The sequence below is a fragment of the Branchiostoma lanceolatum genome, chromosome 6 (genome assembly GCF_035083965.1).
Source record: "Branchiostoma lanceolatum isolate klBraLanc5 chromosome 6, klBraLanc5.hap2, whole genome shotgun sequence".
Taxonomy (NCBI): domain Eukaryota; kingdom Metazoa; phylum Chordata; class Leptocardii; order Amphioxiformes; family Branchiostomatidae; genus Branchiostoma; species Branchiostoma lanceolatum.
The window spans coordinates 5,408,024-5,423,832 of record NC_089727.1 but is presented as its reverse complement, the minus strand read 5'-3'; the positions used below and the strand labels follow the sequence as shown (position 1 = coordinate 5,423,832).

Here is a 15,809-nt window from a genome sequence, read left to right as displayed (position 1 = left end):
AATCCTCGCCCGAATATTGGCCGAGCGCTGGGCGTTGCTCGGGCGAGCTACGGGCAAACTGTTGACGAGCTGTGCGAGTTCAAAAATCGTCGCCGAGGCCTCGCTGAATTTAAGCGCAGCTTCCAGTGACCCGCGAACGTCGGCCGAGCTCCGAAAATTCGCCCGAAGCCCGTAGAATCGACAGGACGTCGGCCGTACTTCGCCCGAAAATCGCCATTTGGAGCTCGCCGACAAGTCGGCCGAGCTAAATTCTTGATTTGTGACGGAGGCTTTAAAGACACATGTATCATCCCAGCTGAGCGCACTAGTGTACCCAAGAGCAATATGTGACAAAGTACCGGAATATATTCTTGGTCCCAAAACAAAGGGGATGGAAGATCAGCACCAAGGACAAGTGCCGATCTTCGTTTTGGTGTCTTAGTACTAGTTTTGCTTTAAAAAAAGTCAGGCACAAACATTTTATTGCATTTCGTGATTTATTGGAACCTAAAGGGCTCTTTGATGAACTAGGAAACGTACAACATTCGTAAAGCACTTTATACAACAGCTCCGCTCATCATAAACCATAATCTGTATACGCAACTATTAACCTCAGACATATACATAAGGTAGATATTGCTGCCAAGTTAATCAACGCAAGTCCGAGGTGACGTCCAGTGACATAGGGACGGCGTAAACCACGACAACTCCGTTGGGAACGACGCTGACGGTGAAATTTTGAAACGGGGCGCAGTGACCGTAACTCTGTCCACTGAAAACGTCGGTCAGTTGATATCCATATCCGTACGTAAGGTTGAGGTCCCCCGGAGTCAGGGTGTAGTTGTAAGGTATCCCGTCCGACCGTCTGTTCAGGAAGGCGACTCCGTAGGACGGAACCTTTGTGGATTCAATGGGTCTCGACCACACGTCTATCCCGTTATGATCCTGCAGGAACACACATGGAGTTATCTTTCCCTTTCTCTAGATATGCTACTATATACTATACTAGAGTTTATACTAAAGCCTCCATTCCGAAGGACCAATTGCGTGTATATCAGAATTTAGAACTCCGATATCCTAGCCTCGTTCTCGTAAACCAGACTCATGATAGGGTTCAGATAGATGCTACTGTTGTATCTATTGAATCATTTACAGCTCTTATGTTGAGTCACTTAACATCTTTCACATGTCCTCCATGCGTCACAACATGCATACACGTGTTAACGGGTCTCTCCTTGGTACTGAACACTTTCCGTAAAAGGGCTACATGAAGGACAACCCTATCATCCCAGTTGAGCGGATTCCGTATAGTAATCAATAGCTCCAAAAGCAAAGGGGTGGTAGATCAGCACCAAGGGCAGGTACATATGTTTCGTTAAAAACAACACCAACACATGTTGAGAAGAGTCATTTTATTGCATTTCGTGAATTCATTGAAACCTACAAAATTATCTTTGATGAACTAAAAACTTGGTCAACATGAAGAAAGCATTTCGTATAAAAGTTTGGCCAATCAATAAACCATGACCTACAAATGCAGCTAGTAAACATGTAACGTAACGTAGCAAACGAGCATTGCTATCGCTTTGTATCATTATTATTGTTGAGGCCAGGTCGATTAACGTCAGTCCGAGGTGACGTCCAGTGACGTAGGGACGGCATAAACCATGACAACTCCGTTGGGAACGACGCTGACGGTGAATTCTTGAGACGAGGAGCAGTGCCCGTAATCCTTTCCGGTGAAAACGTCGGTCAGTTGATATCCTAAACAGGACCCGCACTTAAGCCTGAGGTCTCCCGGAGTCAGGGTGTAGTTGTAAGGTATCCCGTCCGACCGTCTGTTCAGAAAGGCGACTCCGTAGGTGGGAATATCCGGGAATTCAATGGGCCTCGTCCACACGTCTATCCCGTTATGATCCTGCAGGAAGATACGTGCAGTTATCTCTTTCTCGAGAAGTGTAGTAAAACATACTATAACCGCCCTTCCGAAGGACCGGTGGACATCTACAACAGACTTTAGAAGTCTGACATGTGGTCCGGGATATGAGTCCCAACCTCGTAATCTAGAAGCACGGTTGGCTTAAGACGTTGAGAACGTTGCCGCTGCTTCTAGTTCAAAAATACTGAAATAGGGTTTTTGCTGATATATTTTCACGCTTCAGTGTTCAAGTGATAAAAGAACGAATAGCCCCTTATTGCAAACTATCCTTACTAGAAAAATAAAGATTACACAGCCGAATGAGGAGTAGAATACTTTATTTTCTTGCATTGCTTGATGGTCAGAGAATACGTCGATACTGTCTAACGTTAAGTGTTTTTAAATTCAAATGTTGTTGCAGCGGAGTAAGCGGAATATCGTTTCAGGCCTGCTTAACATGAGTACGAGAGAACACACATATCTTTCAATCGTTGTCTATTTGCCATTCAGGAACTGTTTGTGATTTATGATAGAGCCTAGTTGAAGTACAACCATTGATATTGGTTAGATTTGTAAGACAGTACAGTATTGTGATATGAACACGCCTTTGAACTTGACATTTCCCTACTATACACATCTTATTCAGACGGGTAGGCATAGATCAACACCACGCCGTTGGGCGCCATACTGACAGTAAGATTCCTGTTTAGTTCGAAATGACCAAGAGGCTGGCCGCTATACAGATCGTCTAGGTGGTATCCCTTCAGGTAGGTGAAGTTCAGGTCCTGCAGTGTCAGGGTGAAGTTGTAGGGCATGCCGTCTGTACGCCTGTTCAGGAATGCTATCCCGTACGAACTGTATTCGATGTCTCTCAGCCAGACTTCGATCTTGTTGTCTCCCTTGAATGAAATAGAAAATTGTGTTTGCTGCAGAATTCAAGTTCAACTTGTTCACGTTAGATTTCAGAGAGTCTGAAAATACAGGCTGCAGTGACCATACTTGAATAAAGTTGTGAATGTTTTAAGGACAAGCTATATCATTAGATGGTGTCTGTGTTGGCAAAATGGACAGAAGATAGAGTTCGAAAGACTTGACTTCAAACCATTGCATTGGCTCGTTTGCAAATGATGAGCTTCAATAACCCGTGTCTTATTTGAAAATAAATTCAAGACACAGATATTCCTTTGTGTTACAAACTTACTTTATTCAAGAAATACTCCTTTAGCTATCGTTATTGTAAGTAAACAATACATGAATGGCGATATCATTCGAATGAGGCAGCGGGGTCTCAGAGCTACGTTGGCTACACGGTTCTAAATAAAATTTGTGCAATGAAGCAAACATGATAAAACTATAGTAACTTGTAAGATGCTGTAGGATATTCTATTTTAAGTCGGCGTAGTAACAACTACTATTTACTGTCCGTGAAGGCAGCTTTTTAGGAGACAAGATACAACACGGCCCTGTAGGGACTCTGCATATCAGTCACTAAAGCCCCCCTCTCACTGGACCCGAGGCACTCTGGCGGCGTTGCTGCGTCCTAAACTTGATTGGTGTTACCATTGACTTCATGTATGGGAACATCATTCAAAACGTAGAAGTATGACCGCAAAGAGAATAAAACACACAAAGCTTAAAAAGATTCGTTTTGTGTCGATGAAATTCGTTGAGTGCTTTGTAAATTCGATCGGCCGCAGCGACGCCGCCAGCGTGCCGCGGATCCAGTGAGAGGGGGGCATTATATGCAGCATTCGGAGAACGATGTGGCCTTTGAGTTTACTTGGACGGGTACGCGTACAGCAGAACAACCCCGTTCGGATTGATACTGACTGTCAGCTCTCTATACAAGTCATAGTGTCCGTATTCACGGCCGGTAAACACGTCCTCTACAGCATATCCCATCATGTACTGAAAGTGCAGGTCTCCCAGAGTTAAGGTATAGTTGAACGGCTCCCCGTCGGCCCGTCGGTTCAGGAAGGCGATCCCGTAGGACGGCAGAAATGTGACGTCGAGCTCTCTCGTCCACACCTCTATCTTGTCCTCACCCTTGAAAAAACACGCAAGAAATGCCGCTAAAAACTTCAGGGAACAATTGTTGATACACGGTATAAGAAATAGATGTACATGCCCCCTTTTATAACTTGCAACAAATTGTTACAACAGAAGATAACTGGCTTGAATAGTTAATGTACACACGCGACATGCTTAACTTGTACTGGAATGGGCAAAGCTGGTATCCCCCTTGTAATGTTCGACATTTAAAAATAAGAACAGCAACTCTTTTATGTTTCAACCTCGCTTTATTCGAGCTTTACTTTATATTACAAAGTTAACAAAACACACTGTGATAAAAGTAACCAAGAACAAAGACGGATTCTATCATTCTGTATGAGAAACTTCAAGTATCTTTCAATCCAAAGTTTATTCGTAACGAGGCCATATTTTGATAGCATACTATGAATGAACTTTATTGGGCAACAGTGGTACAACGGGTATTAAAAAAGTATGGCAAGCTTTGGCAACAACTTCTAAGAAACTATGAATGAACTTTATTGCGCAACAGTGGAACAAGGTAAAAAGTATGGCAAGCTTTGGCAATAACTCTATGAAACTAATCTTCTTGAATGAAAACACTTATAGCTAAGTAAATATGAACACTTTCAATGTAGGTACAACAATTATCAAGTGTACAATCATACCAACATATTATGTGAATATTGAACATGATAGCAGCATATGGAAATATCAGTTTCTGTATAACCTGAAGTCGGTCTAAGTGGTGATTGACTCTATCAAATAAAGTTTCTTCGCTATAAGTAGGGCAAGCAACGGCAATACAAAATGCTGGATGATACGAACCAACTTCCTAACTTTACAAAGCAAGAGTTTGAAGCCTGATAATGTCAGCTGGTGACACATAACAAATTTTGTTTTGTGAGCAGAACTGTCATTTCTAAAACGACCACGAGCCTTAGGTGACCGTAGTAGCGGTATTCAAAGGCATCGACCACCTCGTACCCCACGGGATAGGTGAAATTCAGACTGCCCAGAGTCAGTGTGTGGTTATAGGGGATCCCGTCCGACCGCCTGTTCAGGAAGGCGACTGCATACGTGTCCTGCCTTTCAATGGGTCTAACCCATGTCTCAATCTTGTTGTCTCCCTTCAAAGTCAATGAAATCGTGTCAGTTATACTGAATATAGCCAAAACGCGATTGCAAGGACGTTTTGTCAATTGCTTATTTTCTCAGATTTAGTGCAAGCAGATTATTTGCTTTGAAATCTCAAGAAGAATGAAAAGTTCCTTTTTACAAATTGAAAGCGTACTCTTCAAAGCAGGCATCTAAATTGTTCGTTTCAGCTGATTGTTCTTTTGTTCTTATCAGGAAGGTTCCTGAAAAATGCACGGTGACTGAAAACGAGGGTGTATCGCCGAAGAACCTCAAATATGACAGGAATCCAACGACATCAGAGATTCGGCATTCTTACTGTTTTAATGTCATTAAAGGTAGTAGGCATCCTTCCATCTTTTCAGATGATGGTAGCACTCTGGATTAAAAGTAACGACACAACTAAAACAAACATCAACAGATTCACAAACAGAGACTCTTTATTCGTGCTTTATTTGCTTTCCATGCGAAGTCAGTGTGAAAAAAGCATTGCAACAAAACTAAGGAGATAGTACATTTGAAACATTTCTTCTGAAGTACAGCTTTTCTACACAGGCACTGTTAAATAGATTCTCTAACGTCGTGGTGGGTAGCATACTTTTTGCGTGCAATATTTCTGAAACATTTATTAATACGTCAAAGCGATTCTATTTCGCGATGGGAAATTTGTAAGATGTTAGCTAGTGATACAGATCTAGATGTACCTTCAACTTGGCATATTTCATCACAATAGCCCACAGCTTTGTGTGTTCACTTGGACGGGTAGGCATAGACAAATACCACACCATTAGGATCGATACTGACAGTAAGTTTAGTGTCCAAGCCGAAGTGGCCATAGCGGTGGTTTGTGTAGACATCCACCACCTCGTACCCCATGGTAGAGGTGAGATTGAGACTGCCCAGTGTCAGTGTGTGGTTATAGGGCATCCCGTCCTCTCGTCTGTTCAGGAAGGCGACTGCATAGGTGTCCTTCGTCTGGACCTGCCTTACCCAGGTCTCCACTTTGTTGGTCCCCTTTGAATATTAATAAAGGTCGTGTCAGTTTGTGATGCATAGCCCAAAAGTGTGATTCATTTCATCAGTAATCTTTAAGAGTTGTTTGAAGATAATGTTGAAAAGCAGTTTAAGATCTTCGTTCGAACATGTAACAAATGCATGCATGAGTCAGATAAATCAAAATTATCTGCAATACAGAATTTTAGGGAAAATGTCATTCTAAGATTGGTTTGAAATCTTTAGAATAGTGGTGCGTTTCTTTCATGTCCGAACATAACTTCGACATCATGTTGGGACATATTACCAATGCATGCACAAATCAGCAGGTAGATAATGTTTTCCATGTAATACAGAATCTAATGGAAAATGCCATGCTAATACCAGTAACTGTTAATGAACTTAACTGTGTGTCTGGAAGGTCCAAATGAGGCTTGGTCAAAACAACTTCATAAATGGCCTCCATGGACATCAGGGATGTAGTGTTCTACGACTACGATCAATCTTACACTGCTCACAAATCTCAGTTACCGCAACAGTAACAATACAAAAGCTCCCTTTGCATATGCAATTCCATACCAACTGAAAAGTATGTCAGGGCTCAGCTGTGCAGGTCATATGCTGGTTTCAACATTTTGTGGTACACAATGTCTCTACAGCTATAGGATCTATCAGGTGTTAAGTTTTACTTACACAATCATGTGTAACACTGACAAATTGGGGTCTTTCTCTACTTCTATAACTAGCTGGTCTTCTTTCTTTCAAAATCATCAGGACAGGGAATTTTTACTATCCATGTTCCCTGATGACAACAAAACTTAAACATATTTGATCTTGGACAGTTTTCCATGGACAGACAATATTCATATTTGTTAGATTAATAATATGAATGACTCATAGCTAATACTATCTAGCTCATGTCTTGTTATATCAGCTGAATATCACAAAAATCATTGGTCTTGAGCAGTAATCAAAGCAAACAATAATGATTCGTTCAGCCATTGATTCTGGTGGTCACTTGAATAACATATCTTTAATGCTGATTTCCATAAATTTTACATCCAATATATTGCAGCTTCCAAAACCAAGTGGTCTTGATATAAGATTATTGATACAAACTCTTCTACAATCTTGTAGAATTGCAAAGCATATTCTGATCAAGCATCAGCTCTTTAGATAATGCAATTTCATTTATTTTACAAACAAAAACTGTAATTTAAAGCACTATAATGATCATTCAGGCAAAGGCAGAAATCAAACAAGCTCAAGCATGATGATATAATTCAACTTTAGAGCATTGTCACAAAGTATCAATAGCTATGCTAGGAATAAGAAGTGGTCAAAGTAACAGATAGAAATATGATATGAAAAACATCACTCTGAATGAGCCCACATGCAAAAAATTTTAGATAAAATCTATGCCTGAATAATGATACATGTAGTTTATAGATGGAATATCTTGCTCTGACTTTTTAGTCTTGTCTAAAGAAATCCTATGTTGTTATCATTTGCATAGTATCAATTACTCAAGATGAAAGCCTGGCCCATGATGCACTCCCGATGCAACCTGTCATTTTGCTACATGATAACGTTAGTAGTGGTCCATTGGTATTGGAGGGGTGAGGCAGTCTGATGTATAATGCATTCATGTCTAAGTGTGACTCACCACGGTCAAAGCTTAACCAAAACACAGGATTTTTCTACACTTTTTTTGCAATTTAGACCAGACAAAATATTCACAACAGATGAAGAAATATAATCCTTGATTGGACAAAAATTTGACTTTGAGTCTAAAATGCCACCAAGACAGTCACTGAACACCTGCTTACAATTACAATGGACTGTGGTGTTCAAGCATTATGACATAGGCACAGCATATATCATAACCACACCTGATGGATTGATATGCAGAGTCAAAACACGTTTCAAATCATAATGACCATAGTGTTGGCCAGAGAATACTTCTGACAATTCATATCCCATGTTGTATTCAAACCCAATCTCGTCTAGAGTGAGCGAATATTTGTACGGCATCCCGTCGTCTCGCCTGTTCAGGAAAACCACAGCATACGAGGGGAAAGCCTTGTTTTCTATGACTCTCGTCCACACTTCTATTCCGTGCTCCTGATTTCAAGCAGAGGAAGAATGACAGGTTTGATTGTAAGCAGCAACATCAACAAATACAAGCATATTGCAGCAAAATTAAGATTCAAAGCATAATTACAACCTAATGCAATATCTAAAGTGCAGATCAATGACAGGGCTGTGTACCTAAACGTAACATCAGGTACAAGTGCCAGTACAGAGATTTTAAGTCCAGACCTAGCCTGTACCTGAAAGTAGCCTGTGGTCTTCAATGATGACAGAGATACTTTTGGGAGAATATCAAATTCAACATGGTGCTGATTTCAACAGCCATGGAATGTTTCCTTAATTTTCCAGTGCAACATTTTCATCTTTGTAGTGGGAATGACTCGTTATTAGTAACAAAATAAGATGGAGTCAAATTTTCATCTGTGTTTTCATAAAAATAATACCTAGCACAATTAAATATTATGTTGTTACCAGTTCAAACATGCTTTGTCCTTATCTAAAATCTACCATTTTCTGAACAAGTAGTTTAGGGACAGGTTCAGGTCCGGACCTGTACCTTAACCTGTGTACCTGTACCTGTACCTGTACCTAAAATTTGTTTAGGTACACAGCTCTATGTATCGGTACACAGCCCTATTGACAATCATATTCAGAAGAACCTTGCATGACCTACCTTGATGACTCTCCTCCCCTGCATGCCCAGTGAGTCCTGGCTGATCCTGATGACCTCCTTGTTCATGAGGATGGTCCTGGCCTCGGGGGAGATCGAACGGAGATCGTTGGACATGAAGAGAGGGGCAGCCAGGATCGCCCACATGGCCATCTGGGCTTTAGACTCCTCGTAACTCAAACTGTAGTCTCCAACTATCAGCTGATGACAGAATGTTTGCAGTGTCAGTACAAATATTGTGGTGAAACTACAGTCATTCCAGCATTCAAAACAGTTTTGTACAGTTCTGAAAAGCAGGAATTTGCAAATTCACTGACATCATTTCATCAACAATCAATTAAAAGTCAAACAAGAGAGAGATGAATAGAAGTGAAAAAAAAAAAAATTGTGAAGAAATAAAACATCAAATAAGAAGAAATGAACATTAGATTCTTAATATTCAAAAGCTAAACATCTATTTCAAGCCTGCTAATAAATGTGAACATGCATTAGTAGTTGACAAGTTCATGCAGTCATGACCATGTATCAAGCAAATGTACATGTATCATCAAGAAATATAACATCAGACAAGAAGAAATGAATGTTAGATTGATAAGTTTCAAAAGCTGAAAACACCTATTTCAAGTAGACTAATTAGGGAGAACATGCATTATTAGTTAATAAGTCCATGCAGTCACGCCCGTCACCACCACCCCCACCCACCATGTCCGGATCGTTCCACTGCCCGGGCGCGGCGGCAGGAACCAGGATATCCTGGTTGTTTCCGTACCAGTCAATGATGTTGGTCACGCTATCCCACGAATCCTGGATGTCTCCGTAGTTCCGCCACATGTTGCAGTGGTCCCCTATAGCAGTATAGTTCACCTGGACAGAATTTTAAAATGTTATTTTCTTGACATAGGAATGTACATACCATGTCGGGGTCATTCCAGTGACCGGGGCCAGCGGCGGGGGCAAGAACATCCTGGTTGTCTCCGAACCAGTCAATGATGTGGGTGACGCTGTCCCACGAGTCCTGGATGTCGTCGTAGTTGCGCCACGCATTGCAGTGTTTGCCCAGGACAGAGTAGTCGACCTATGTTTGTACATGAAAGTGATCTTACAACAGCTAACATGAAAGACCATGCTAGATCCCTCCATTGACTCCTCAGCATTCTAACTTACAGTAGGACATAACAGACAAGTCTTCACCAATCAGGAGCAAGCCTGGTATGAGTCAGTAACTCTTGGCCAATCAAGAGCCAGCAACTCATGGTAAATCAAGTTCCTGTCACACATTCAGGACCTTCCTACAACTTTGATCCTGACCACTCTCCAACCCAGCTAGGTTGAGAGTAGCCTGGAATCCATCCTATTCTACCTCCAGTTCACTTGCATCTGACAAGATTATGACTTTCCCTAGTTTAATTTGTCTGGCACAGACGACTTTTAAAGACCAGTGGGCAACCTCACCAACCAACTCCTAACCACAGATAACATTGCTAACAACTAACTCCCAACCATGGTCTGGAGAAGGTCGGGAGGCCATGGTCAGCTATGTGTGACAGGGGCTTTAGTTAAAAGCATGTTAGTCCAATCAAGAGCCAGAATCGTTCCTAACTAACCGCCATTAATATTAATCCGCCGGGTTACATAAATCCATCACTTGGAAAAACAATTACAGGTTTGAAAGATCTTTAGTGCAGCACCCCCCCCCCAAGTATACACAGTTTAGTTATACAGGAGTGCATTATACTGCCTGGGGAATGTTGGGTTGGAGATCTATTTGTATGTATCTTTTCAGGGTGGTGGAATTATGTACCCTGGTGGAATTACGTTAGATGTTACATGTAGAGACAAAAATCAACCTTGATGCCCCCAGCATAAGCAGGCCAGCTGCAGGAGAACAGGATGGGTCGTCCTGTCTTGTTCATGTACATCTCCATATCGGGATAGCCTGTAGTAGTCAAAATATCACTGGTAAGTCTGGAATCTTCAGCCATTAGATGCCATATTCACTACATGCCATATATGTCGTATTACAGGGAGGGTCCAACATCAAAAGACACTTTTTCACACGCTCAAACTCATGCACTCCAGGGCTAGTTGCCAGAAAGTGGTCAGGTTTTTATGAATGAAATTTGGACACATTAATCCTAAGAACATACTTCGGTAAGAAATGCATTCATGCAGATCATTAACCCATCACATTCTGCTTTACAACTGGTAAACAGTAGAAAGCTCAGGACTTTGTGAAAATGATTAGAACACAACAAATGCTACATACCCCAAGACATGTCCGACACGTTGGCATAGCAACCGTCCATCTTGAGCATGTCGATCCCCCAGCCGGCGATGGTCTCAGCATCTTTCTGCAGGTACTTGATGGAGCCGGGGTACCCTCCACAGGTGTGGGTACCGAAGTCCAGGTAGATCCCCAGCTTCAAGCCTTTAGAATGCACCTGTGAGCATCCAAGGAAATTTGGGTTTATGAAGAACTTTATGATGATGACGATGACCTTTTTAGCATAGAAATACCCAACATAGGCTAAACGCATCAGAAAACTGACATGTTAAAACAAGTCAGAATATTATGCTATATTCCATTTATATCTATGAAGTCTGTTCCTTCTTCGTAAAATGTGTAGACAAATTTACAGTTTTGAGATGACATATTACATGAACATTTCGTCTTTTGCTAGACGTGCATGTTTCTTCATGAAGACATTTAGAAGTTAATCTGGTATCCCAAAGCTAGTATAGATCATGTAACAAGCAAGGGTAGCAACTATAGGTATGGCACGGCAAAAATAATTACTCAAGCAACTGGATAAGATTTTGAAACAGTCAGACGTTTCAGATAGCATCCGCTATCTTTCCTGGTATAAAACCTAGTTCTACCAGATCCTTCTTCAGTCACTGACGAAAGATAGCGGATGCTATCTGAAACGTCAGACTGTTTCAAAATCTTATCCAGTTGCTTGAGTAATTATTTTTGGCGTATCTTATTACCTGGATGTCTAACCTTCATCAACGTATATAGGTATGGCAGTGATATTTAAATTCTAGAATTATCTATTCGAAATCCTGTACTAACATAGTCAGCCAGCTTCTTGATGCCGTTAGGGAACCTTGTCTTGTTGGCGTACAGGTTTCCCTGCTCGTCCCTGTCCATGGACATCCAGCAGTCGTCTATGTTGATGTAGTTGTACCCGAGCTCCTTCCACCCGTCCTCTGCCAAACGGTCCGCCATCTGCATAAAGAGTCGCTCACTGGGAAGTAAACAAAGAATCTCTTTCGTTGTGATCATGTAGATCTTGAGACATGGCATCAATTTGTTACTTCATTGAAATCAACATCCACCTAGCTTCCTCCAATGAAAAAAAATGTACCTTATAGTGTACTTATACAGTCAAACCCATGACCACCTACATATAAGGACCACCTGGTCAATGTAACCATTTTTGTGCCCTCATAGATAATTTTCCCCATTGAACCAATAATCGAGAATCCCGTCTATAGCCAAGCTGACTGCAGAATTTTGTCCTACTCATTGTTTGGAAGCCCATATTGTTGGCTTTCTTTGTTGAACTTGTCATTTTAAGCTTACAAAAATACATTTTTCATCAATTTCATATCATTAAGTTAAGTTTTTCTGGACAAACGGTGACAATTTTTTTCTGCCCCAACAAGCAAGTTTCCATCCCAGGACGGAGGGATGGGTCCTGGATAGGGGTGGGTACCGGTACCGTGTACCGGTACAAAACCGGTATTTCTTAATGGACCGGTCCAAAAAAACCGGTCCGTAAAAAATCAGTGGACCGGCCTATGGACCGATTAGAAAATTCATAGTACCAGGCTACCAGCAGGCGGCCACATAACTGGTTTAAGAAAATACAAAACAGCAGATTAACGAGTCGTTTTCGATAACGTTAGCTGTGAATCATATCTAGAAACACTTGAAGGATGAGTAAACAGACGGCGAAGAGAGTATAGTTATAGTTTTGAGACAAAGTGCAAACCTAAGAAATTATATCGTTCCAGACTTGACGTTTGGAGACTTTTACGTGTGTCTCGCTCTCCAAAATATGATGTACTGCGACACTACTATAATCAGGTACAGGTACAGGTCCGGACCTGGACCTGACCCTCTGGACCTGGACCTGGACCGGACCTGAATTTTATGTACCGGTACCCACCCCTAGTCCTGGAGGCAGCCCTGGTCTATAGTGACCACTAGGGGTGGGTACCGGTACAGTGTACCGGTCCAAAACCGGTATTTTGTTATGGACCGGTCCAAAAAAACCGGTCCGGAAAAATTCAGTGGACCGGCATATGGACCGATTAGAAAATTCTGGTCATAATGTATATAGTTGTTGTCAACTACATTGTACTCAAAGGAGAACAATGTTGCTATGAATCACTTTTGTGAGATAAAAGTTACCTTGAATACATGGTTGCATGCTTCGGTACATCTTCGTTTTCTTTTTGCATATTAATATGCACCGATAATTCTAATATACAATTTGAACATAACCCGTAGGACTCACAAAGGCCTTTACTAGTGTCTCGCTCTCCAAAATATGATGTACTGAGACACGACTATAATCAGGTACAGGTACAGGTCCGGACCTGGACCTGACCCTCTGGACCTGGACCTGGACTGGACCTGAATCTTCTGTACCGGTACCCACCCCTAGTGACCACCAGTCCACATAGACCAGATATAATCTGTCCCCTGATCATGAGTGGTTTTCTTGTACAGGTTTGACTGTATATGTTATAACCATTGAAAAAAAACCCACTAACCTGATACAGTTGTATGGGTCGTCCACACAGTCCACATTGCACCTGAACCGCTCCCAGGCCAGCCAGCCCATGGGCGGGGTCCGAGCCAGTCCGTTATCTAGTGAGCTGCTCTGACAGAGAAGCAGCGCAAAGGCTACAGCTGCAGTTACCACTGCCTTCCACATGTTGGATGGGTTGGTTGTAACTGTGTCTCACCTGAAAATTATGGACAGATGCATCAAAGTAAGTCTACTGGGATTATTTGGAACAGGTGGAAGATCTGATGATGATGATGAAGATCTACTTGACTTTCTTAAGTAGGCTGGAATGCAGGATACGATTATGCCCTGTAGCTACTGATCTGATAGTTTAAGAGGTGGCCATCACCATGCAAGACTGTTATTTTCTGCAGTTTTAGGACTGCTATCAAAAGTACAAGAACTACCTTTTTTCAACAGGAACGCAGGAAAGGATACAGCTCAGACAAAGTGTTAAGCATAAAGGTGTAGAAAGCTGATCTACCTATTTGTACTGAAGTTTGTGTCTTATGTAGATTCAGTTCAGGTCACAGTAGAAAAGACAAAGATAAATTGAGAGTGTTTCCTGGCGACAGTGAAGGACTGTTTACACATGTGACTAGCACCTGACACCAGTACCACACCCCAAGTAATTAAGAAAAGTTGGTTCAAAGTCCAAGTTGTACAAAAGTTTAACAGACATTTCTTCTCCTGCCTAAGAATCGGTTAAAAGTTAACAACCTATTTCTACTTCAAATGTTAACATTAACTCGCAGTGAATTCCATTGCATTTCGTATGCTACATGTAACAATATTGATGTCAACTTAATGGTATTCTTTTTTTTCATACACTGTATTGCTTTACTTTTTCAATGGCTGACCAAATTTAAAACACAATGGTCACAATAGTAAGCCTGCAACATTTGAGACTGACTCACAAAGTGTGCAGCTGTTACAGTAATAATTGGCAACACAACAGGTGTCATCCAATTAAGAATAAGCAGCAAAACAGAGACGATGTTCTGTACTTCATATAGAACTCTTACTTCACCCTCTTACAACATACTTTCAAATTGATAATTACCGTGCTATAAAAGAGTGGTACCAGTGGTAGAAGACAGCACACCATAATGATAAAATCTATATCCTTATGTCACAAACCAGCAGTTGAAACTATTGTGCAAAGTTACCACGGATCAATGTTCTATGTCAAGTCAGTGTATTGATTGGCAAAGGGCTGAACAAACAAGGAGGTTTTATACAAAACCTCCTTGGGCTGAACCACTGTAGCTACTAGGAGTCTTCCAGAAAATGGCCTATATTAAACAGCGTCTGAAATCATATATAAAAACTGTGTCTGAAATCATATATAACCATACAGTGTACAAGATTTTGCAGCAACACCGAACAAACATCCATCAGATAGGGCAATGATCTGCACAACTATAAAACAACAACCCCTCCACATTACAACTTGGGACTTAGGTCACAAGGTTATGTCTTATGTTGTTGAAAGCTGACTTTGTCTTCATTCATTGATTAGTAAAAATGATTTTTATCTTCAAGACAGGTCTCATGCATTTGCAATACAGTCTGGTTACGTGCTAGGCAGCACACACTCCAAAGTTTGTGTTTTATAAACACATGAAAGTTCCCATATTATTATAACGTGATAACATTATGTGTTACTCACGTTATAATATTCAGCAATGTCATTGAAGCTACACCTACTCATTCATATCAAAAATATCTGTTTATATGAATTGATGCATATTTCCTTGTTTGACCCACAGTTATAACAATATTAGACATATACTGCATACCTAGTGAAACTTTCCATGAACAAAGGATGTACTGAGATAACAAGTGAAAATGGCTGCTTATTACTATTAGCTACCAAACTTTAAAACTTTGCCATTTTGAAGCCTAAAGGTCCAGATTATGCAAGAACCTGTTGCAGTAATGATCTAAGGGTTTACAGGAACAAATCATTCACAGAATGGCAACTGCATACGTACTGAAAGAATTGCAATTTTGATTTAAAATCACAAGAAAACAGGATACACACCCACCTGCCACACAACACAGCAAACAGCTGATAAAACACCCATGTGACTCTGTTCACGTGATTTTCCCGAGCTCTGATGTAACAACAGTGCTGATTGGACACAAATAGTAACCGCTTTGTTGTACCTACTGATTG

The 15,809-nt window shown here is 41.2% G+C and overlaps 1 protein-coding gene across 7 annotated transcripts; it reads right to left on the bottom strand.

Annotated features, from left to right (window-relative positions):
• Positions 1-1,417: 1,417 nt before the first annotated feature.
• On the bottom strand, positions 1,418-15,750 carry LOC136437279 (alpha-N-acetylgalactosaminidase-like). 7 transcript variants are annotated; one of them, XM_066431787.1, is made up of 8 exons: positions 15,679-15,750; positions 13,611-13,805; positions 11,899-12,073; positions 11,089-11,263; positions 10,670-10,758; positions 9,525-9,686; positions 8,826-9,023; positions 1,418-1,897 (listed from the first exon to the last, which is right to left on the bottom strand). In XM_066431787.1, exons 2-8 carry the CDS (start codon positions 13,772-13,774, stop codon positions 1,604-1,606), a joined length of 1,257 nt encoding a protein of 418 aa, XP_066287884.1. In that variant the 5' UTR covers positions 13,775-13,805; positions 15,679-15,750; the 3' UTR covers positions 1,418-1,603. The 7 variants fall into 7 exon arrangements, with proteins under 7 accessions (XP_066287884.1, XP_066287883.1, XP_066287890.1 ...); XM_066431786.1 differs by lacking the exon at positions 9,525-9,686 and adding an exon at positions 9,736-9,897 and having other exon boundaries at positions 1,430-1,897; XM_066431793.1 differs by lacking the exons at positions 1,418-1,897; positions 9,525-9,686 and adding exons at positions 2,219-2,796; positions 9,736-9,897.
• Between the last annotated feature and the right edge of the window lie 59 nt (positions 15,751-15,809).

Coding starts and splice junctions, on each gene's coding strand:
- LOC136437279 (XM_066431787.1), bottom strand. CDS start 13,774: ATGTGGAAGGCAGTGGTAACTGCAGCTGTAGCCTTTGCGCTGCTTCTC. Junction 12,074..13,610: donor GACCCATACAACTGTATCAG/GTTAGTGGGTTT, acceptor TTTACTTCCCAG/TGAGCGACTCTTTATGCAGA. Junction 9,687..10,669: donor CTTATGCTGGGGGCATCAAG/GTTGATTTTTGT, acceptor AATTCTGTCCAG/GTGAACTATACTGCTATAGG.